This window comes from Lagenorhynchus albirostris, chromosome 10 (genome assembly GCF_949774975.1).
Source record: "Lagenorhynchus albirostris chromosome 10, mLagAlb1.1, whole genome shotgun sequence".
In the NCBI taxonomy this organism is placed as follows: Eukaryota; Metazoa; Chordata; class Mammalia; order Artiodactyla; family Delphinidae; genus Lagenorhynchus; species Lagenorhynchus albirostris.
This window is the reverse complement of record NC_083104.1, coordinates 32,504,475-32,528,772: the sequence shown is the minus strand read 5'-3', so window position 1 is coordinate 32,528,772 and position 24,298 is coordinate 32,504,475. Positions and strand designations below refer to the sequence as shown.

The 24,298-nt window shown below is 41.6% G+C and overlaps 1 protein-coding gene across 2 annotated transcripts in view; it reads right to left on the bottom strand.

Moving 5' to 3' along the window:
• ARHGEF3 (Rho guanine nucleotide exchange factor 3) overlaps positions 1-24,298 on the bottom strand; it is a 175,898-nt gene that overhangs the window by 8,813 nt on the left and 142,787 nt on the right. For both annotated transcript variants that reach the window (XM_060161549.1, XM_060161550.1), the window contains 6 exons: positions 18,268-18,438; positions 15,296-15,358; positions 12,836-12,932; positions 12,608-12,684; positions 7,533-7,790; positions 833-1,003 (listed from right to left, as the gene is read on the bottom strand). In XM_060161549.1, the coding sequence (XP_060017532.1) occupies positions 833-1,003; positions 7,533-7,790; positions 12,608-12,684; positions 12,836-12,932; positions 15,296-15,358; positions 18,268-18,438 (837 nt within the window). The remainder of the gene's footprint in view (positions 1-832; positions 1,004-7,532; positions 7,791-12,607; positions 12,685-12,835; positions 12,933-15,295; positions 15,359-18,267; positions 18,439-24,298) is intronic.

Genomic DNA, 24,298 nt, shown 5'->3' with positions numbered 1-24,298 from the left:
CTGTGGATAGGTACAAATTCATGAGAAAGAATGATTTCTCATAAAGCTAAATGAATTCAATTAAAGAGCTATCTGTTTTTCTGAGATCATATGTTTTTAACATCCTGTTAAAATCACCCATTACTTTCTGATATCAAAGTGGGAGGAGATGGTAACTGTTTTGTATTTGCTTTTTTTTTTTTTAATTTATTTTATTTATTTATTTATTTTTGGCTGTGTTGGGTCTTTGTTGCTGTGCACAGGCTTTTCTCTAGTTGCGGCAAGCAGGGGCTGCTTTTTATTGTGGTGCGCAGGCTTCTCACTGCGGTGGCTTCTCTTGTGGAGCACAGGCTCCAGGTGTGCGGGCTTCAGTAGTTGTGACATGCGGGATCAGTAGTTGTGGTTCAAGGGCTCTAGAGCACAGGCTCAGTAGTTGTGGCACACGGGCTTAGTTGCTCCACGGCATGTGGGATCTTCCTGGACCAGGGCTCGAACCCGTGTCCCCCTGCATTGGCAGGTGGATTCTTAACCAATGCACCACCAGGGAAGCCATGTATTTGTTTTCAAAGGTCATGACCGAACAAAAGAAAAAGCTGGCAACTCTATGTTGGTTTCCAAAATTTTTCTGAATATATACTGGTCATGAAATTTAAGATATATATATATAATAAAATATAAAAACATATTTAAAAACTATATGATCCTATGATATCAAAGACACTGGGAAAGCAACTTTTGTCTAAAACATGTGACCCTGGTTAGGGAAGGCATAGTAACAGGAGGCTCAGTATCAAGTGGATTAAGTATTTGGGGAGGCCCAGGATGAGATTACTGAAGGAGAGTAACTACTCACCACACCCCTGTTGTTCTTCAGTTCGCCATGACAACACAGCACCTTTGAGCTGTCAATCAGGGAGTCTTTCTGGCCTTCCTCCAAGTAAAGAAGTCGCTCTTTATAATAACGGCATTCAGATTCTCCAGTCTTGGTGTTGATTTCTGCCACGATTCCCTGAATGATGTTTATCTGTGAAAACAAAAAGAAAGTATGGGGAAAGTTAGCAAACCATTCACACCAACAAGGCCCAGGTACTCAGCCTAGAAAGTCACTAAGATACACTTGGATCTAATTCTGAGATCATGTTATCTAAGTTGCTGCTTTGGGAAAAGGGAAAAATAAATAAATGCTTTTAATATACTGTATCTATCCACCCAAACACCATCTATACATGTACACATATAAATACATACAACATATATTCATTTGTATACACACACATATTTGTATTATATATAAAACTAATGTTGATGCATAATTTTATGAGTGAAAGAGATATGAGGTATTGATTTCAATGTGCAGGACTTATAATCACTAAGCTCTATATTGCACATTTCTTAAAACATGCTCACAATGTTGAAAATGTAGGCATTCAAAAAATGTGGCCAAGGAGAGGAAAAGTAGAATGTAATAGTCTAGAAAAGGGATTGGGTTGTCCTTGGGGATTTGAAACCCAGTTTCAAGGTCTCTCTACATGCACTTAATCTAACCTACAAACAATATTTGCAAATTGGGTGTGAATAAATGGTTTGAGTATCTTTTTAGTGACAAAACATAAATGATTTATGAAAGACAGAACTAGGAATGGAAACAAAGGACACTAGGAGTAAGAATGAGGACAATTTGTCTATATACACTCAGGCCCAAACCTACAGCACACGTGAGTAAATTAGGGGTAGAGGGATTTCAAAGCAATGGTGGATGCATTATTGTTTTTGTTTTTTTGCTGCTTTTGGCCAGGCCGCTCGGCTTGTGGGATCTTAGTTCCCTGACCAGGGACTGAACCCAGGTCCTCTGAAAGTGAGGAGTCCTAACCACTGGACCACCAGGGAATTCCCTGCATTATTGTTAAATTCAAAATGAAGCAAAACACAACAACAAGAGTACAACACTGAGACATGTTCAGTAAGCATTTATTCCAATGTAGTGTTGTTCTATAACATGAACAATACATCTAAAAGTTAGAAAATTCTAGAAAACAAAGGAGCAAGAAATTAGTTGAGTAGAAACTCAGTGACACCAATTCAAGGCAAAGTAATGACTTCTTCACCAGAATCCTCTGTCCCCTAATAGCGAAAAGACCAACAGTCCCATCTTTCTTGTGCTGGTATTAACGGAAAAGAACGTAACAGATGAGAAATGTCAGTAAGGCCTCTTCTTGGTCACATTTACTTAATGGAAAAACAAACCAGTCTCTGAAAAGCAAGGTTTTAAGAGGCTTTTACTCAGTGAAAAGCTACCAGACCTTGTGTTCAAGTGGTAGTGAATTCTAAGATTGTTAAATGATCATTTTTCACTTGCCTTCTGCCCAAAGCAACTGGATAAAAACTTCTACCCAGAAAAAAAGAAAAAAAAAAAATACAGGGCTTCCCTGGTGGCGCAGTAGTTGAGAGTCCACCTGCCGATGCAGGGGACAGGGGTTCGTGCCCTGGTCTGGGAGGATCCCACATGCTGTGGAGCGGCTGGGCCTGTAGGCCATGGCCGCTGAGCCTGCGCGTCTGGAGCCTGTGCTCCACAACGGGAGAGGCCGCAACAGTGAGAGGCCTGCGTACTGCAAAAAAAACCCAAAAAACAAAAAAACACCTTCTACCCAATTATAACCTTGGCATTTCCACGCAAGTTTGATAGAAGATCTTACAGCTTTGAGCTGAAGTCTGGTGACTGCATCTTATGGACAGAGGCATAATCTCTACACCTTTGTAGCTACTAAGAGTTTCAAAGATCATTTATTTACTCTTTTCTCTATTTCCTGAATTTGGATGGTAGCACTACTTTGATAATTTAAAAAAAAAACATTATTTTTAAAAATACAGGCTCTTTATGGCATAAAAGAATTTTTTTGGTCTTTGATGTCAACCTAATGTTTAATATAAGTCCTGTGAAATTAATCTGAGTTTCACTAACACACAAAAAGTAATAAATGGAACACTTTGGTGTACAAACTTTGTTTCTTTTCTCCCCCTTTTGTTTTTCAAAGATGACTAATTATTTATTGTTACTTTCAAAAACAAACAAACTGGGCTTCCCTGGTGGCGCAGCGGTTGGAAGTCCGCTCGCCGAAGCAGGGGACACAGGTTCATGCCCCGGTCTGGGAAGATCCCATATGCCGCGGAGTGGCTGGGCCCGTGGGCCATGGCCGCTGAGCCTGCGCATCCGGAGCCTGTGCTCCACGACGGGAGAGGCCGCAGCAGTGAGAGGCCCACGTACCCCAAAAAACAAAAACAAAACAAAAAAAACAAACAAGAAATTTCACAGAATATTCTAAAGCTATGACTCATCCTTCAAATAAGTTCAATTAATGCTTGTTGAGCATCTGTTCAGTGTCAGACTGGGTGGTGTCATTCAAAGAAGTGAGACAGGGTCGCCGCCCTCAAGAAGCTTAAAATATATGGGAGGTATCTGAGCAATTGTTTTATGTCTACCTTATCTTTCTACTTTACTACATTTTTCATATGTAGTGAAATCCATACTTTGTCCTTGTTTTTAATAATTAAAAATTTTTTTTCATTTATTTTTTGGCTGTGTTGGGTTTCGTTGCTGCGTGTGGACTTTCTCTAGTTGCTGTGAGCAGGGGCTACTCTGTTGCGGTACATGGGCTTCTCATTGCAGTGGTTTCTCTTGTTGCAGAGCACGGGCTCTAGAGCACGCGGGCTTCAGTAGATGCGGTGCGTGGGCTCAGTAGTTGCAGCACACAGGCTCTAGAGCACAGGCTCGGTAGTTGTGGTGCACGGGCTTAGTTGCTCCAAGGCATGTGGCATCTTCCTGGACCAGGGATCAAATGCGTGTCCCCTGCATTGGGAGGTAGATTCTTAACCACTGAGCCACCAGGGAAGTCTCTCCTTGCTTTTAAAGACCTTTGTGGGGCTTCCCATGTACCTAGAGCCCGTGCTCTGCAACAAGACAAGCTACCACGAGAAGCCCGCACACCGCAAAGAACATAGCCCCTGGTCGCCGCAACTAGAGAAAGCACACGTATAGCAACGAAGACCCAACGCAGCCGAAAGCAACAACAACAACAACAAAAAAAAACACCTTTGCATTAATTGCTGTGGTTCATCTTATCTGCTATTACTAGGTGTACCCGGGCAGCTGGAATTAATCAGTACTTGAGTCAATTTTCTGAATTTCCTGCAAGTATCCAGGAAACCAGAAGGAACATGTACTATAAGCATAAAGATATGTTCATTTCCTAATTTAACTCAGGAACTGAACAGCAGGCATTTCACGTGAAGACTAATAAACTCAAAAGCCACGGTGGTTCCTTAGGCAGCTATGACTACTCTCAAATGCTGCTTTTCTCTCAGGTGTTTGAAAAAATAAAAAGAGACAAAAGAATGGAAACAATTGTTGTTATTCCATATTCTATGTCTATATTTATCATAGTAACTCAAGGTTTGCTTTCATTTATTGAAAATATTATTTTGTATTTATATTGACCTGTATACCATGAACTAATCCACCTGCATACCATGTCTAATCTCTCTGCACTGCTTCTTGAGAGGAATTTGTTTTGCAGAATTGCAGAGAGGAATAAAGTTACATATAGCAGATTGCCAATAGCAAACAGTCATGGTAGTTGTGCATTTAAATTAAATTTATTGTTGCATCTCTCATTTGGGTTCAAACTGAAGGGCAGGGGCTGGTAAAGGAAGATGATAAAAGATACCCATAACAGAACAGGGATTAAACCCACACATGCTGGAATCGTCATCCTCAAAGTAGAATCTGAAGGTCCTGTCTGTCTAGTCCCTTGTGCAGTAATATCATCTACTTGTCGGCTCCCAATATGGACCAAGAATAGCAGCCTTCACTGCTGTTGCATCAAAAGCAGGACTGTGCTTCCCATTGATTCCAGTGATATTTCTTTAAGGAATTGGAACAGTGGCAGGCAGAGGGAAGAGATGGTCTGCAGGATCATTTTCTGGCTGAAACAATCCTTAGAATTTAAAACATTAAACAACCAGATCTGGAATATATGAATATCCAAAGTTCTATTTTAAGATGTTCTCTTTGTGGGGAAATTTCTATCAAGCCTCCAAAATACTATTAAGAAATTCTAATACAGATGTGGTAGTTTACCCACTACATTAAAAGCAAGACCTTTCTTTAGATCTAATCATAAGACTGAATGCTTGGTGCAGAAGCAATTTACTTAAGAGTTCCCTGATTTTTCCCTTTTCACAGGTGGAAAATTTATTCAGGGCACATGTAAGTCAAGCTACATTGGTACTGTGGATTTTATGGTTATCAAACATTCACAATGCACTCAGGAGTACAGGGCTAAATATTTCTGTTCATCTAGGGTAATGCCACAGGGATTTTGAAAAGAAGGGGGAAAAACTGCTGTGCCTATATTGTGTAAATGGGCATTTAGAAGGCTTGCTTTGCAGACATTTTCAAATGCAGGTATACCATGCTTCACACATAAATCTGCCTGAATAACTAGGTGCAGATTCAACTTTCTAAAATGGCATCACATTTTATGCACGAGGGAAACTGGTGCATCCTTTCATATTGCAAACAATCATATTCTTATCTGTTTTTAAATTTAAACTTTAGCTCACTGGGTGTTTTTTTTAAAACAAAGCATTATTCTTTCATGCTGCATATTAAAAAGAAGAAATCTTTACTGTAAAATTCAGAGCAGGCTTGTTTGCTTCAAAAAAGTAATTATTTAGACTAGTTTGAGCTCCCTGTTGTTCTCATTTCTACAGACCACACACTTGCTGGGATGAAATATGGAGAGGAGGCAATGCTATTCCCAGTAATGAAAACAGGCATGATGAAGTGAGATGGGCTTCATCCCTGGTGTCTGCATCCCCCATCATGCTGGACTGGTAGGCTAGTCGGTAATGTTGGGCCTGCTAGACACATCAAACACCTCTTGAATCAGAAGAGGGTCTTTCCTTGTTCTTCTCTATCCCCACACGGACAACTGGCCCAGCTCTGTACCAGTGAGGCCCCTCCACAAAGCCTGGTGGCTAGACAGCTCTCTGCAAATCCAAAGGCAACAGGGGCTTAAAGAAGTAGCCAGGCTTTCAGCTCCATAGGATCATAAAGAAGTGGAAAAGTCATAAGATTTGCAGTCTACACTGACAAGGTTCAGATATCAACTCCATTACTTGCTGGCCCTGGACTTGGGTGAGTTATTTAACGCCCCCAAGCCTGATCTGGAAAAGGAAAATGGCCCTAACATGAACAGGTACCTCACAGGTTATTATGAGGATTAAATGAGATACATAACCCACAAGGCAATTACATAAAGTTGATTTACTAGATGTTCACTCTACATGTCAGCAGGTGTTACTATTATTATTGCTGTTGTTGTTACTACTTACTATTAAGTAAGTTAAGTCTTTCTCTGGGAAGAGATAGGCAGTTTGCTCCACAGGCTCAAGGCTTCTGATTTTCTAATCACCTTTGCATATCACCTTCTGTTATTGTCCCAGATCCAGGCAGGGAATGAGCTCTTTGAACTGGTCTCTTAGCCTCCATACCCACTGTTGACTCCCTAAGCAGGTTGCCAAGACCGCACATCTGGACCACCGCAGCATCCTCCCAGCTTGCTTCCCTGTCCCTAGTCTCCTCTGTCCCCTGTCCTACAGATGAAGAGTAACATGTCCAAGATTACACAGCTGGTCAGTGATGGAGCTGGGATTTGAACGTTGAATCTAAGCTACTTAAAAAACAAAAGCACAACAAAGGAAAAATGTCTCAAATTGATATTTAAAACCCTCTATAACCAATGTGAACCACCATCCTCTGCCCCTTCTCCTGCTGCTTTCTGAGTATCGTCAACCCCAGGCAGACTGATCCATGGCATTCCCTGGCATGACCTGTCCTGTCCTTTCTTCACACCTTTGCCCAGGCAATTTGCTCCTTGGGCCTGTCATCTCCTGTGCCCTGCCCCGCAGAGCACCACAATCAGAACTGAGCTCTCTGGGCAGAATGCTCACAGTTCACCACAGTCTCACAATATGGACCCCATTTTTCCTGGTCTTCTATTGCTGCTACGGAAGAATCCGTATTTCCCAAACCACCCAGCCCCATACTCAGTACAGTTGCTGGGGAGTAGGTTTGACTAGTCTGCATGTTTCAATCTGGGGCCAAGGAGAGCTGGGTCTTAAATGGGTGTTGACTTCACAAATGGGCTTTGGTAAAAGGTAAAAGGCAACTCTCATTTGCTAACTAAACAAAGCTATTCAATTTAAAATCTCCACAGAGATCTTCACCCTCACAATCAGCAACTGTAACAAACAGATTATAGAGTCACCTATATAGAATCAAGAAATTTTAGAATTAAAGGGACTTTAGAGTGCATTTCATGTAAATACTGTACTTTATAGATTATGAATAGTGCTGATTTGCAAAATCAAAACATGGTTAATGTCAGAACCAAGCCTGGAACCCAAGATTCCTGCGTCCTGGTACCCAGGGACCCTTCATCTTCTAGCCACTGGGGAAAACAATAAGGGAAGACAGAAAGAAACAAACTCACAGCTTCTTCCAGGTGCTGCTGATCCGGATTATCATTTGGTGTGTGCCTCAAGATTTCTCGAAGAAGCAGAGGGTATTTCACCAGACGGCTCCTTGGAATATCAAGGAAATTCCAGAGATCTAGTTTGCGGCTAAAGGGGGATTCTAAGCATCGCTGCAGGAAATCTTGGACTCGGTGATCTTGTTTTTTGTGGTCCAGCAGAGCTTTGGCAGCTACTTGATTGCTGCAGTAGCTGTCGTAGGAGCTGAGACAAGGCAGCTAAGGAAGGAACATTAACAGAGGGTTGGAGCATTAAAATAATTGTGCTCTGAAGCTACATGCTAACATCACTCATTGGGACTGAACAAAACCTAACTGGTCTCCAGGCCTGGCCAACATTCCTTTATCTAGATGGCTGAAGGAGACAGAAATGGAATCTTTAAAATGGCAGGCAACGGAGAGTTCTTTAAGCTCCTGCTTGCTTGCACAAAGTTATTTTCTTAGTGGCATGTTTAATTTCTTGATTGTTAACACCTCAATAATTTGTTTGCATTTCTGCCAATCTAAGCTAGACACAAAAGAACTGGAATTACTGTATATGCACACAATTCAGAATTTTCCTAAACTGGAATTATTGCATATGCATACAGAATTGTCCTAAACTTTCAAAAGTATCTGGTGAGAGGAAAGTCTCCTATATTTTTTTAAACACGGGTTCTTTTAGAATTATTAATAAGAAACTAATCTAGAAGACTTAGTGGCTCAAAAAGAAAGGAGTCAGACTCCACAGCCCAGCCCTTTGCATGGCCCAGTGCAAGCACCTCTACATCAGTTTTAAGGAACCTGATTCCAAGGCGGACCAAATATAAAGAACTCCAAGAAGTTAAAGCAAAAGTATAATTACTAAAAAATTAGATGCAGAAAGCATTTAGAAACATCTTTTAAATTAGTTCTGACAGGCCAGAATGATTCTTGGCTATACCTAATGGTTAACATCACAATTCCATGCAAAGAACAATTTAAGCTTAAAGACTTTGGAATACTTCAAGTCCACTATTTTCCTTCCAGAGAAATACTAATTTCCCTGACATGTCCCATCAGTCACATGGTGCAAACAAGGAGTCAGAGACTCAGTGAAAGCGCTGCTCATCTCCCTTTTCCACTCCTCCCTATGATAGCATCCTCATGCACGGGTTGTCAGCTTCCAGAAAGTCACTGGAGGCAATAAAATGCAGCCAATGGCCCTGCTGTGTTTGCTTCTCTCCCTGGACTAGGAAGCCGCTTTTACCATAACACCTCCTCTGTGGAGGGATTCATTGCAAGACAGTGGCAAGAGGGTCTTTCATTTCTGCATCCTTAGTACTGTGCAATGGGCCTACTGTACAATAAACATTCAAAGTCTGTATTCTGAATGAACAAATGAAAGAATGTTTAATGGATTACCAGATTAGGTAATATTTGATGGTTTGTGAACACAGCTTAAAAATAAGTTGTGGCAGCATCTGAACAATGGGTCAAAGTTTAACTATTCTGCTACTTCTTTTATACCTTTATTTGAAATTATCTTCAGTGACTGAAACCAAACAAGATACCATGATAGTAATGTTTTAAAAATTCACTGTTGGGCTTCCCTGGTGGCGCAGTGGTTGGGAGTCCACCTGCTGATGCAGGGGACATGGGTTCGTGCCCCGGTCCGGGAAGATCCCACATGCCGCGGAGCGGCTGGGCCCATGGGCCATGGCTGTTGAGCCTGCGTGTCCGGGGCCTGTGCTCTGCAACGGGAGAGGCCACAACAGTGAGAGGCCCGCGTACCGCAAAAAAAAAAAAAAAAAAAAAAAAAAAAAGTTCACTGTTGAGTTTAACATTCTTTGGAAATGCCTACCTTCTTTACATGTTATTAAAAACCTCTATTTGTGTTAAAAAGAATTACAGAAGTTCTTTTCTCAATGTTATATTTGAAAGTAATGATAATTGGTGCTTACACACACAGGCACACACACACACACACACACACACACACACCCTGGATGTGTAATGTTTAGAAGTTCACTGTCAAATTTAACATTCCTTGGAAATGTCTACGATCCTTACATGTTATTTAAAAAAACCCGTCTATTTGTGTTAAAAAGAGCTACAGAAATTCTTTCCTCAATGTTGTATTTGAAAGTAATGATGATTGGTACTTACACACACACACACACACACACACACACACTCTCCAGATGTGGCGCTGTGGCTTGTAATTTAGATCTTCAGAATTAATTAAAAAGAGACTCAGACCCTCTTATTTTCATTTCCACTTCCTGGCTTTTTAAAAAGACCTGGAAATGCCCAATGTTTTCATTATGGAGAAACAAATCAGTAGTAACCATCAGATGTAAACTAGCAAGGAACCCCAACCACACGGTCCGCTTGCTGTCCAATGGGCCATTACCTTCTCTGATCCTGCCACCTCTGCTGCCATGGCAACCAAATCTGGCTCTGGTCCTGTGTTCACTGCTCACAGGGTGCTCATTTCCTGAGTATAACCTGAAAAGCTATCTGGTTCAGCCCACTGGCTAGAAAAAGCCACAGGTGACCTTTAACTAGATAGGGAATGAAGAATATACACATCTTGGTTCCAAAATACGCTGTGATAACTCAGTAGTTAAAACGACAGACTCTGGAACCAGGGAGTATCATGTTCAAAGCCTAATTCAGACAGTTAATAGTCAGGTGACCCTTCAGAAGCCTCAGTTTCCCCACTTACAAAATGCACATACTAATGTCCTCTTTTAGTGAGATACTGCGATATGGCAGATAGAAAGTGTAACAAGAGCTTGGCTCCTGGTTAAGAATCAGTAAGTAATAGTTATTATTAATATTATTATTATTTAACCCTAGAATATTTTCATTGAAGAAACTGTGGTTGAGAGAAACAAAACTACTTGCTCAGCTGGAGACAAAACCAGTCTGAAATGTGTTTGGCCTCCTCACCACCCTCAAAAGCTCTGAACTGTTCACCATCTCTTTAAGGAGACTATCAAGAATTTCTAAGGGAAACTCTCAGCCTTTTTTTTTTAAGAAATTCTTTCTATCTTCCTAACATGAAAAGTGATAGAGCAAATGTATTTTTTTGCTTCCGTGTACCCTGCCTCTCTCTTTGGAATGAAAATTTAATGAGAACCCAAATTAACATGAGAACTTGCTGCCTTGGAGACTTGATAAATTACCTCATTACTGAAAAAAACATTAGCATGAAGATGTCACTTGGGAAGTTGTTTCTTTATGAGAAGGGGAGGCTTATGAGAACAGGCCAACCTATGGTTACTGATCCTCAGTAATGAGGGTGGTTCCCTGAAAAAAACCCACCACTCTGTTTAAGGTCTTCAAAGTAATTGATTCATTCTAAGGTCAAAAGGACTGGCCAGGGCTATCTCACTTGAGAAACTCACTTGTTTAAAAGGGTTTTTTTTTTTTTTTTTCACTTTTTTCCTTTGGGGGGAAAAAATCAATTTTTCATGGGTTGAATGGGCTCTGACTTTTCTCATTCAAAGTCCACTAAGATGTTTATTTTGTTCTGTTAAAAAGACCAGAACTCAAACAGATGTACCCCTTGGTTTACAATTCCCACTCACATGGACACATCTGCAGTTAAAAGAGGGAAAACATTTAACTGCTCATCGGTCCTGATGAATAAGGACCGTTTCTCATGAGGTCTGGTAACAGTGGGCCAGTTGTTTAATTTTAGGCTACTCTTCAAGCTGCAAGTTCCCATTTGATGTGGGAAGTGTCCAGATAGCAATGGACCGGCATGGTCAAACTTCTTTGGGGTATGTACAGAAAATGACTGCAAAATCTAACCCCATATCAAACTAATTTCCTAATGAAGTGCATTTATTTCAGAAAAAAAATTAGTAACAAGGCAAATGCGTTCATTTTTGCTTCTGGCATGAACTGACAATTCGTATATGACGTCTGAGGAAACCTTCTGGTTCTACATTGCCATCTTGTCAAAAACAGAGGGGTCATCATGCTATTCTGGAGTTGTGCCCTCACTCCCACCAAAGCAATCCACAGACTGAGGAACTTTAAGAAAGATTGAGCCAGACTCTCTCTTCTCATTACACTTCCTCTGTCTCCAGCTAGCTAACTCTCTTTAGAGAAATTTATCTGTGGGCTAATGAAGTTAAGACATCTAACATGGCTCATAATAAAATCAAAGTCAAAAATGTAAGATGAATGATCTCTCCTGAAATATTAAGGCATGTTTTCTAAATTATTCATCTTACAACATTACTTGCCTTTCAGATACCCTTGGGATATTTTAGCCTCAGTGCTAAAATTGACTCCTGAACTAACCTGGAGCAGGGGTGGAACACTCGAGGACTCACAGAAGGAAACAGAAATGCATAACAGGGAGTGGTGGGGACTGTGGCAAAATAGAGAGTGCATGCCTTGTCTAAAATAAATTACAACTGAACAACTACATTATGCACTCAATACACCACCAGTTCAGCCCCAGAACCATAAATTAGAACCCGTAACCTAAAGTCACAGGTGATTTCTTCAATTAGGAAAGGGTATGGGTTATATTGGGATAAAGATCAGCATAATAACCAGCTCTCCTAAGAAGTTACTTAGGATCAGATATATGCTAAACACTAACAACATTTATGAAATGACATTTGACCATAAGAGGTTTTTTTTGTAGCATGAATAAAAGCTTTCTTAGTGATGGACAGGAAGCTGTACATAAATTTTTACTAGAATAAAAAATGTAATAATTATATTCATAATTGGCCTGATGTGAATATTAACTAGTTTTACTTTCTTTAATATGAAACTAGTAACAATTTCACGTGTGCCTTTACTTCTTTTATTGTACAAAGGCCATGTTATCTTTAAATGCAGTACATTTATAATAATAAAAAAATTGTTTCCATGCTTTGAGGAGATAAAGGCTAAATGTAATGATAAATTTTACTAGAAATTTGCTATTTTAATTTTTTCTGATGTGAAACCAGTGTTTGCCAATAAAACGAGTCTCGCTAAAATGAAACTCCATCTACATTATTGAAATTTATCTTCAATCAAGACCAGAGAACTTTTCTTACCCAGCCCACGAGGATGGGGCCAACGTGCTCAGTTGAGCCATCGGGCTTCCGTACATCTCGAAGCTGACTAAGGAGGTCTGGTAAAAAAACAAACAGAATGCTTATTTTGAATGCTTATATGAACAGGGCTGGGAGATTTTGGGTTACTCACATTATTACACAACCATGACTGGTTAAAAGACAACTCAAGGCTACAAGTCAAGACTCATTCTGGGAACAAAATTATACCTTCGTGTAGAGGAATCAGGGAGTCCAGTGTTCCGAAAATTTGATTCAACTCTTGTTCTGTCATTATGGAGAGTTTCAGCATGGGGTCATGATAGGCCTGCACAAGAAGGGCAAGAGATGGAGGCAAACATTTAAAATCAGAGGAAGAAAGTTGTTAATGTAAATGCCTTCTGAGAGGCCCTACGCAATAACAAAATATTTGGCTCTCCCCACGACTTCTCCCATAATGCTGCACAAACAGCAGATGGGTGTGGTTGGAGCAGATGAGAATCCAGCATTGCCTTGAGCCTTTTGTGGTTGTTGATAAACCAAAGCAGATTTTTTTAAAGCTTCTTTTTTTAAAATTCTAGTATATCTTACATCTCGGAAAGGGCACAAATCCTAAGTATAGCGCAGATTTGATTTGTATAATGTTTTAAAAATTAACTTTATTGAAGGTCTAGCAGCTTGAAAAACTCCCACTTTATACAAAATTAGTTACTAGCAGGTTATTTTTCAATTAGTCCATATTTAAACTAAGTAAAGGAAGGGGAAAAAAAGGTGCTTGGTATCCTTCACTATGGATTTGAAGCAAAGAGGGCAAAATCTCTGCCAATCTTATTACCTCTTATTAATGACAATTAAACCACATGAACACATAAATATACCCAGGGCACTGCAATAGAATACAAACACTCAGACCGCACAGTCCCTGCCTTGAAGGAGTTTTATAAAGCTAATTGGGAAGATTTAAAAAAAAAAAGGCATGGAAAATTAAATATATGTTTAAAAAATAGTTCAAGATTAAAAACAGGACAATTATCACATTGCAGCAAATATTCATCAAATCGTAACTGCTCTAGAGGATTGGAGAATTAGAGGTAGAATGGCTAAGGGAGAATTTAAAGATGAGCTGCTTGGCATAGAGAAGGAGGCGGTAAATACCGTTGAAGAAAGTACTGAGACTTGAGTTTGCTTCTGGAAGATAGGTGGATATGGATGGTTGAAAGGAAAGGGAAGGGTTTCCAGGAAGGTAGGACCAGCAAAGCAAAGGACAGAAGTGAAAAAGGGAAATCTTGATGCAAGAAGGAGGAGTTGGACTTATGACCAGAAAGATGTCTCCCAGAGTTAAATGCTTTTTCTTTTTTTTTTTTAAATTAATTATATTTATTTATTTTTGGCTTTGTTGGGTCTTCATTGCTGCGCATGGGCTTTCTTTAGTTGTGGCGAGCAGAGGCTATTCTTCGTTGAGGTGAACCGGCTTCTCATCGTGGTGGCTTCTCTTGTTGCAGAGCACGGGCTCCAGGAGCACAGGCTCAATAGTTGTGGTGCACGGGCTTAGTTGCTCCGCAGCATGTGGGATCTTCCCCGACCAGGGCTTGAACCCGTGTCCCCCTGCATTGGCAGGTGGATTCTTTTTTTTTTTTTTTTTGCGGTACGCGGGCCTCTCACTGTTGTGGCCTCTCCCGTTGCAGAGCACAGGCTCCGGACGCGCAGACCCAGCGGCCATGGCTCATGGGCCCAGCCGCTCCGCGGCATGTGGGATCTTCCCGGACCGGGGTACGAACCCGTGTCCCCTGCATCGGCAGGCGGACTCTCAACCACTGCGCCACCAGGGAAGCCCCGGCAGGCGGATTCTTAACCACTGCGCCACCAGGGAAGCCCCTAAATGCCTTCTTTGTCCTCCCCACCTTCCTCCTCCTCAGCCCTGCCCAAAACTCAGTTTCTTGGCTGCTTCCAAGAAAAGCTTGGATAGCCATTTCTCAGGAATGCTACAGATGGGATAAAGTTGGACTAAGGACATTAGCATAAAGTTGAACTAAGGACACTTAAAAGAAGGGAAGTATCTTTACAACCCTCTGATTTTTCAAGGAGGCTGTGAGTATCAGATGAAGGATTCTGGATTTTACCCTCCATGGGGGTCAGTGGAATGGAAAGGTTTTCAAGGAAGGCTGCTGTCAAGACTACACAGACTACAAGGCATGAAGTTCCTCTCCCTTCCCACACACAAAGTGATTAAAAACAAGTTTCCATATAAAAGACTCTAACTTACATGATAGTGTGCAGTTGCCTCAATGAACCACTTTACCCACTTACGGGATTCAAATGACTTTCTAAGACATGGTTCCAGTTTCAGATGTCTACACACTCTCTCCCAGGGATGAAGGGGACCTGCATGTGAGACTTCTAGGACAATGAAATGCATGTGAAGCCAGGCCCGATGAACACTTTCTGATTTAACTGAAGTATTCTTTTAGGTGCATTAGAGACATGCAGAGGAGAACCCCTAATAGTGCCAGATCTAGAGCCTTCCTGCTTTGAGACATTTTCCCCACTACTTGGTTTGTAGGTTCTTCTCAATTTTTGATGACCTGTCTTAGTCATAGAATGAGTACTAATAAAACACAATCTTAGAACTGTAAAATTACTCAGAGGAAAAAAGCAGCAGGTGACTCAAAGGACCACTGGATTCGAATGTACCTTTTTTGCCAATTTCAAGTCCTCTATTAAATCTTCTTCTCCTTGAGAAAGCTCAAAGATGGCCTGCAAGGAAAGGTAAAACACATTTACTGAACTTTCCTTTCATTTTTGAGACCAAATTCAACTGATGCTCAAAGCCCCATATCTACTTATTTCTTAAGGATTTTTTTTTTTTTTTGCAGTACATGGGCCTCTCACTGTTGTGGCCTCTCCCGTTGCGGAGCACAGGCTCCAGACGCGCAGGCTCAGCGGCCATGGCTCACGGGCCCAGCCGCTCCGCGGCATGTGGGATCTTCCCGGACCGGGGCACGAATCCGTGTCCCCTGCATCAGCAGGTGGACTCTCAACCACTGCGCCACCAGGGAAGCCCTCTTAAGGATTTTTAAAGGATTCTTAAAAAGTTAAATTGACCCGAAGCAATTGCATCGAGTGGCTAAAATCTACAAAGAAAAGATTTTGCAAAACTTCTGTGTAATGTGCCTATTTGTTTGTGGGAGAAAGAGTTTCCACATGTGTTTCTAATCCAACAAGTCATATTTCATTTACACAATTGTGATGCAGCTGAACAAGATGGAACTATTTTAGGTAAAATAATTAGAGTCTGAGCCATGGACTCCATGTCTCTTTTGTGAGTGACAATCATAATAAATGATTCGGCGTCTGTTCTCAGTGATGGACATGGAATTACTATTAATTGGGCCATCACAATTTGTCTTCCTTCTATTCAACAGAAGGTAAAATCTCAACAGATAGCTTTATTCCCATCAGCCACTTGTCTTAAGGCTGTGTTGCAGGATGAATCCGATATTTTATCACTCTAGATGTCTGGTGAAGTTAATTCATTCTAACTTACTTCTTGGCCCCGCACTGCACAATAAATAAAGTTACAGGAGCTGGCTGTGTGCAAGAGTGTGTAAATGGACGCAATGATTTGCTTCTGTTAATCCATCATAATTTAAGAGCGAGGATGTGCAGAACACTCTTTCTCTCTCATCTGACAGTCTCAACTGTTGGCAAACTTTATGTTATTAAAGAACTACATGCCTGTGGTGACTACTACGTTTCTTTCAGACCAGAGGGAAGAGGTGAGCAGGCTTGGAGAACACCTCCATCCCTGGGGTTGATGGACAGCAGGACAATGAATGTGCTCCCTGGCCCAGCGGGCAGAGGCAGAACACTGCACTGGAGGCCAGTGCATGGTGACCCCTCTCAAGGCCCCCAGTAAAGCTTCCATGTCATGCCCTCCTGGTACTCTACTTTGTTTAACCTTTTATTTTGAAATAATTAGACTCACATGAGAAGTTACAAAAATAATACAGAGAGGTCCTGTATAGCCATTACTCAGCTTCCTCCAATGGTGGCAACTTACATAACTACAGAGCATTATCAAAACGAGGACATGGGTGGCTGCAGTACAATTAAATATTTTTACTTGGACCTTCCTCAGATTTCCTTGTATGTCTGTTTTACCAGAGCGCAATGTGGCCCCCAAGAGAGGAAAACCACAAAACCCCACACTGGGATACACCACAGTCAGGTGTCTGTGGAGGGGGGTGGGCAGCACAGTGTGACTGTGAAGACCATGGGATTTGGTTCACTGCTCCAGCTCTGTAACTTTCTGGGTGGGTGACCTCGTGTTCACTGTACCTTAGTAATCTCTTCATCTGCAGAATCAATCCCCCCCCTTCCTTCCTTCCCACTGTACAAGTTATATATGCACACTATTACACAGAAAAGTATAAAGAGGAAAATTTAAAATTATCCACAATACCATTTGTTAACCACTGTTAAGGTTTTGCCATATTTCTGCAAATGATTTTTTCAGTGTACATATTATTTTTAAATTATTTATTCATTTTTTAATAGACAAACATTGACATGGTTCAAAATTTACAGTTTAGGAATGGGCACATGGTGAAAACTTCCCTCTCACCTCCTCCTTCTCACCACCCAGTTCACCTCTCAGGAAGCAACAATGTTACCAGCTCCTTACATGTCCTTTCAGAAATATTTTATGCGTCTATAAGCAAATATGCGAGCCCACGTGTGCGCGCACACACACACACACACACACACACACACCCATTTTTACTTTTTTTACGTAAATGGTAGCACACTATACCACCCTATTTTGTGCCTTGCTTTATTCACCTAGCCATACATACATATCATCACTTCTCGTGTTTCTATAGTTACAGAATGTATGCACATTCACTATGGAACCAGGACCTGGTAATAGATGTTCAGGTTCTTTCTGGCACTATTGTAAACATCACTGTGATGAATAACCTTACACGTGCATCTTTTCATCTGTGTACAAGTGTGCCTGGTTGATAAAGTCCTAGAAAAGAATTGCGGAAGTCAAAAACCTAGAAAGTTTTTAAGTACTCCTTTTGCCAGCGTCAGGTTCTCTGCTAAAATAGATATTCCAAGGATTTCATTAGATGATGCACCTTTGAAGTGTTTAGCACAGCCTGGCACATGACAAGTTCTCTGTAAAGTAGTATTATCATAGCCATCTAGGCTACTGATACAGAAAATTTACAGGGAATGAAATTAACTGCATTCCATATTAAAGTTTTCCCCAAAACTGGATCAAAGTTTCATAAACTGAGTATTTTAAAATATTCTAGAAGGTGCTATTAAAATATAAGTAAAATGATTATTTCTGTGAACTCTATGGTCCTAAACAGACACTTCCTGATTCATCTTCTTTGTAAATTCAGATTTTCACATCAGTGTCTTTTTTTTTTTTTTTCCCCACATCAGTTTCTTTTAAAAGTCAGGGCCACACCCATCCAGCTGGATGCTGGTTTCTCAGCTCCTTACAAGGTCTGACATGCCCATTTGTCGTCCTTCTATCAATGCAGTGAAGAACTGACTTGGAGACCGTGGTGTAGACCCCAGCTTGGCTCTTGCCTTCAGTGTGCCTTGTTCTAGACACAAGGGCAACTCCAGGGGTCCCAGCCTACCTCCTGACGTTTGATTTCCTTGGACGTGAGCATCTGATTGACGCACACGTCGAAGGTCTCACTCCACAGCTTGCTGTCTCTCCGCTTCGTGCTCGAGGGGGTGGCATTTCTGGACCAGGGTCTGGGGGCGAGGAGGTCAGGGCGGCTCTCGCTGCGGAAGCTGATGGAGCGCTAAACAATGAGAAAAACAAACCGTCACCGGGGCAGCAGCAGGACTGGGTGGATCGTTTGAGTGGCTTCCTGTTACTGACAGAGCATAAATCAGACATTTGCAAGAAAGAGAGGACAATGTCACAAGGCCTGTGGGAAGTAGGGCATTGTCTTGTGGCTACGTGCTAAGGAAAATCGGGCAAGGGGCCGCTTTCAGAGACTTGAAGGGAGTATCCGTTCTGCGAGACCGGGTAACCAAGTGTACCACAGCACAAAAACATTTCAGGTCAAATGCATGCGCAAAGGTGGCTCTCAGACAAGTCATGAGCTCTACTTTTCTCCCGTGGACACCTCCGCTCTTGAGAACAACAAAGGTTAACAGTAGTGGATGTCCTTCAAAAAAAAAAAAGCAAAAAGAACATCTGGCCAGTACTCCTACTCTCCTCCTCCTTCTGGGGACACTGCCTACTCTCCTTGGGTATCCCCTCTCACATAGTTTGGGCGGGCTCCCCCAGACCTGACCAATCAGAGTACTCCACCACCCTGGTTCAGAGGGGGACATGCGATTCCCTGAAATTTGCTGTGTGCTTCATGGGAGAAAGAGCAGAAGATTTTTCCTTTGGGATTGTAAGCTCACGAAATAACATAAGCAGGAGTTTCTTGAGGCAGCTCTCTCTGTTCACACAGAAGAGTGTGTCTACTATAGGAGAGAATAAAGGGACACACAGAATAAGGGATGGAGAGAGAGTCTGAGGGAGGGAAGGAGGGAAGCAGCAAGCTCTACCCACACTCAGCCCCTGGATCTCAGTGTGCTTGAAGCCAGGAAGAGCCACTAAGACTAAGGGCTAATACTGATACATTCCTCTTTCTGTTTACATTCGCCTCAGTTGTGGTTCTCTCTGTCAGTTACCATCTTGGCAGCAAATGGTGCCTGTTCCAAGTTATGTTCTTATTTTACAAAGAGGTCCTGGTAGACTTTGGGGTGGTCTAATCATCCAAAGTCCTCCCCTGTGGCTGAAACATGCTACCACAGTGCTTTCTCTTGACAAATACAAATGATCAAGAAGAAAGCTGAATGCATCATATTCAGCCTTCATCCTAGATGATTTCAACACACTTACTGGAAACTTTGCCAAAGCAATGAGGTGTTGCTGTGCTGAAAAGCCACATTCTTATTTAGCAAGTGTTCCCTGCCATGGCTGTGGTGACATGTCTATGGCCTTCAATGTGAAGTTCCAACTCCTTATTTTGGCACAGAAGTCCTCTTGTAATCTGACCACGGTCTATCTATCTAGAATCACCTCCTGCCACTCACCCATGAGCCCCCTATTCTCCAGCCCTACTAGGCTATCTGCCATTCCCTAAATGTACCATGCTTTGCCATTTGCTGTGCTTCCTTCAAGCAGTCTTCTCTTCCTGGAATGCTTTTCTTTCGTTGCCTTGCTGGCTAACTCCTAACTGTCCTTGGGATATAACTCAAATACCTCCTCTAGGAAGCCTTTACCAGTGTTCTCCCATCCTTTCCCAGAACAATCTGGACATCTCTCTGATATAATGATGATCAGATTTTATTATACTTATTGGTCACCTGCTCTGAATTATAAACTTCCTGAGGGCAGGAACTGACTTTGCATGTGACATATGAGCCGTCATCTCTGAGACGTTATAAGGTAGCTTCCAAATATTTTGAGATTCAACCATAAAATTTAAGAAAGTAAAGAAAATTTTAAAAGAACTATTCAACATAAGGGCGTTGTTAAACAAGTTATAATTCATCTGCTTGATAGAATGTTATCTAGCCAATTAAGATAATTCTGAGATACTTTTAACAGCTAAAAATCCCTTCTTTGTAAGTTAAAATAAAATTAGGATTAAAATCTGTGTATGAACACTTTATAATTATGAAAAAATGCACATGAGCAAAGATACAAAGGGAATGCCACCAAATCTATTGTTTTTGCCTGATGACGTTATAGGTAATTTTCACCCTAGTTTACAAATTTGTATAATTCTAGAAAAATGAATAAATGAAAAAAAAAAGAAATTGCCAAGGGGCTTCAGGGTATCACCACAACCTGCTGGAAGCAGGAAGCGAGCTCTGTTTGCAAGCAGTAACACAGTTCCTCAGGCTGGCCTAGGCACCTGTGAGCTCCTGGGCTAATTAATGAGCTCATGATCACTGGACCAGCCCTGTGAGGGTCAAGAAAGTACTTGCTCCAAATGCATTTTACTAATGGTATCTCACAAATCCCTGTGATCTCTTGAAAACAGGCCTTTATAAACAGTGACCAGCCTAATGCTTGCAGATCCTCCCGGCACTCAAAATCAATTAGCCACAGGCACGGAAAGGTCAAAACAAGCAAAGTGAGTCACCAAGTAACTCACTCATCTCAGTTTGCGGTTCTGATGCCAGCTGGGGCAGGAATTAAAGAGCAGAAAGAGAGGAAAACACAAAAAAGAAGATTCAAAATCAAAGACATTTTCCACTTTCACTTGAGAGAATCAACCGCCTTCTTTGTTGCAGTGTCAGCCCCTGACCAACTTTAAGTGTCCCCCGTCCCCACCACCAGTTTGAAAGTAATTTAGGCTAACTTTAAATTTTCATACAAAAATATATAAAATTAAGTACAAATCCCCTCATTTTCCCAAGTACACTTCCTAGAAGTAACTGCTATAAGTTTGTTCGAGGTCTTTCCACACCTTTTCCATGCATTTGCTAATATTCACAGAAAACAGAATGTCTTCTCTTTTCATTCAACAACATGTCTCTCCATGTTAGAATATAAGACCCACTCTTAAAAAAAAAATAATTTATGGAGGTGAAATTCACATAACATGAAATTAACCACTTTGAAAGTGAACAATTCAGCGGCCTTTAGTACATTCACTGTGTTGTGCAATCACTACCTCTAGCTTGAAAACATTTCCATTGTCCAAAGTCACTCATTCTTTTTTTTTAACTGAGGTACAGTTGGTTTACAACATTATATTAGTTTCAGGTGTACAACATAGTGAGTCAAACATTTTATAGATTATACTCCATTTATAGTTATTATAAAATATTGGTTATAATCCCTGTGCTATACAATATATCCTTGTAGCTTATTTATTTTATATATAGTAGTTTATACCTCTTAAGTCACCCATTCTTTTTTTTTAAATATCTTTATTGGAGGATAATTGCTTTACAATGTTGTGTTAGTTTCTACTGTACAACAAAGTGAATCAGCTATATGTATATGTATATCCCCACATCCCCTCCCTCTTGAGCCTCCACCCATTCTTTTTAATGGCTACAGAGTTAGTGTCCCATAGTCTGGATGGACCACATGGATTTAATCAACCTCCAACTGATGGACATTAAAAACGTTTCCAGTGCCTGGCTATTATAAAAAGTGCCTTAGTGAACATCCTTTATGTATTTATGCTGGTATTTCTGTAAGGCAGATTCCTTAAGTAGAATTCCTTGGTCTAAGAAGTATCAACTTCTTAACATTTGATAAGTACTGGCAAATTGACCTTCAAATAGTCTGTTCAACTTCATAGTCTCCAGAAAGGTATATGATAGTACCTTTCCCTTCACACTCATAAATAGGATATTATTATCAATCTGATAGGAAGAACAAATACATCTTAATTTCAGTTTCATGTTTCGAACATAAGATTGAACATATTTTTATGTTTTTATTGAAAAATTTCCCAGAGTTGGAGACTTTTTTTCTGTTGCAGTTTGGGGGAAAAAAAGAGAGAGGTGAGCTATACTAGGGGAGCTCCATCTCTAAGAATTCCTGGTTTTGTCTTTCCTTAGTGATTGCTGGGCTTGGGTACTAAGGGGGAAGGGACAGGGATGAAGTTCACCACGTATATCACAGAGGGGCCGTACATACTTGCCCATGCTTAGTACTTCCGATGAGTTCTCTCCGATCCTCACAACCACCCTGAAAGGTGAGAGTTTATTCCCTTCTGGCTGATGATTAAACTGAGGCTAGGGAGGCTAAGGTATCTCCCCAGCTAGGATTCAAAACCAGATGTGTTTGACTCTAAGACCTGAGCTCTTTCTACTACGGGGACTGTACCTGCTGTTTACATGCAAATCATGCATTGCAGGGAGGTTTCAGTCAGATGGGACTCAGCCTTCTTGGAGTTTAAGTCTAGTTAAGAAGAGGGAATGCATTTGCTCAGTTTTAGGAATAATGACTGAGTGGCTCTTTGACCAATCAAACTTCAGATTTGCACCTTTAATTTGGATGGATTAAAACAAACATTTTGTCTTTTTAAAACTCCACTTAGAAAGGGGAAGGATGCTGAAAAGAAGAATCCCAAAGAAATAAAGAATGCTGGACAGAGGTATGGTTAGCAGCTGGCTGGCCCTGGAGACAGCTCACAGCCAACCAGGCCCAAGCCATGGGGGGGTGTTCATGACAGTGCTGACCACACACCATACCTGCACCCCTACCAGTCATCAGTACAGCTGGCCACAATTAGATGAGAGGATTGGAGCTGGCGGAGAAAAAGTGACTACTGCTAAGAGGAAAAACCCAAAGAAGAGGAATGCCTTGAGAGAGAGGAGAACAGCCACGTCCCTTCCAGTGCCCCTGCCACTGCCCACCCCCTGCTCTGGCTCTCTTTCACCATGTGCTGTGTGATATCATTTACCGGTTTGTTTCTGACATGTCTGTTTCCTCCCAATAGAAGGTAAGCTCCTTGAAGACAAGGATATCTATTCGTTCTGTTCACTGATGGATTCACCATCACATGGTGATGGTAGGACATGGTAGGACCTCATGGTAGGTCCTCAACAATTTTGCTTAATGAATGAATGTCGTTGCTTGTATGTGCTGGGCTCTGTGAGTGGGGCTTTAGAGCCCTGCTATGCCCAAGAGGTGAGGATTCCTACCCTTTTTTTATAGATGAGGAAACTTGAGGCTCAGAGAGGGTGATTCTTTGCTGAAGGTCATGCAGCTAATAAACGGTGCTCCAGAATTTAATAACCCAGGTCAGTGGTGAACTCAGGATGACAATCCACATCTGGTCTATTTGAGTGCAACTCTCCCCCACCCCTTGCAATTTTTTTTAAATGCTTTTTTTAAAAAATTAATTTATTTTATTTTTGGCTGCGTTGGGTCTTCGTTGCTGCACGCGGGCTTTCTCTAGTTGCGGCGAGCAGGGGCTACTCTTCATTGCGGTGCGCGGGCTTCTCATTGCGGTGGCTTCTCTTGTTGCTGAGCACGGGCTCTAGGCGCACGGACTTCAGTAGTTGTGGCACGAGGGCTCGGTAGCTGTGGCTCTTGGGCTCGGTAGTTGTGGCTCGTGGGCTCTAGAGCGCAGGCTCAGTAGTTGTGGTGCATGGGCTTAGTTGCTCTGCGGTACGTGGGATCTTCCCGGACCAGGGCTCGAACCCGTGTCCCCTGCATTGGCAGGTGGATTCTTAACCACTATGCCACCAGGGAAGCCCCCACTTGCAATTTTTAACCAATATCCTACCCTGCTTCCTCTAGGGTAAAATTTAAAGTGTGTTGGAATGCATGTGCCCAAATAGATGAGTCTCAGGCTACTTCTCAGTCTGTGATAGGGAATCTCAGCCTTGCCACCACTAATGTTTTGGACCAGAATATTCTTTGTTGTGAAGGGCTGTCCTGTGCATTGCAGGATGTTTAATATTATCCTTACCTCTAACCACTAGATGACAGTAGTGCCCCCCCCCCACCTCAAGCTGTGACAACCAACACATCTACAGATGCTGTTGAATGTCCCTTGGGGTGAGAAACATTGGTCCACGGTGACCAGGAGAGGCTCACTTCAAAGTAAGGGACCCAGCTTGGAAGGGACTGGATTCAAAACAGAATCATGTACATAGGACCCCCTAGTTATGGGGATTCTG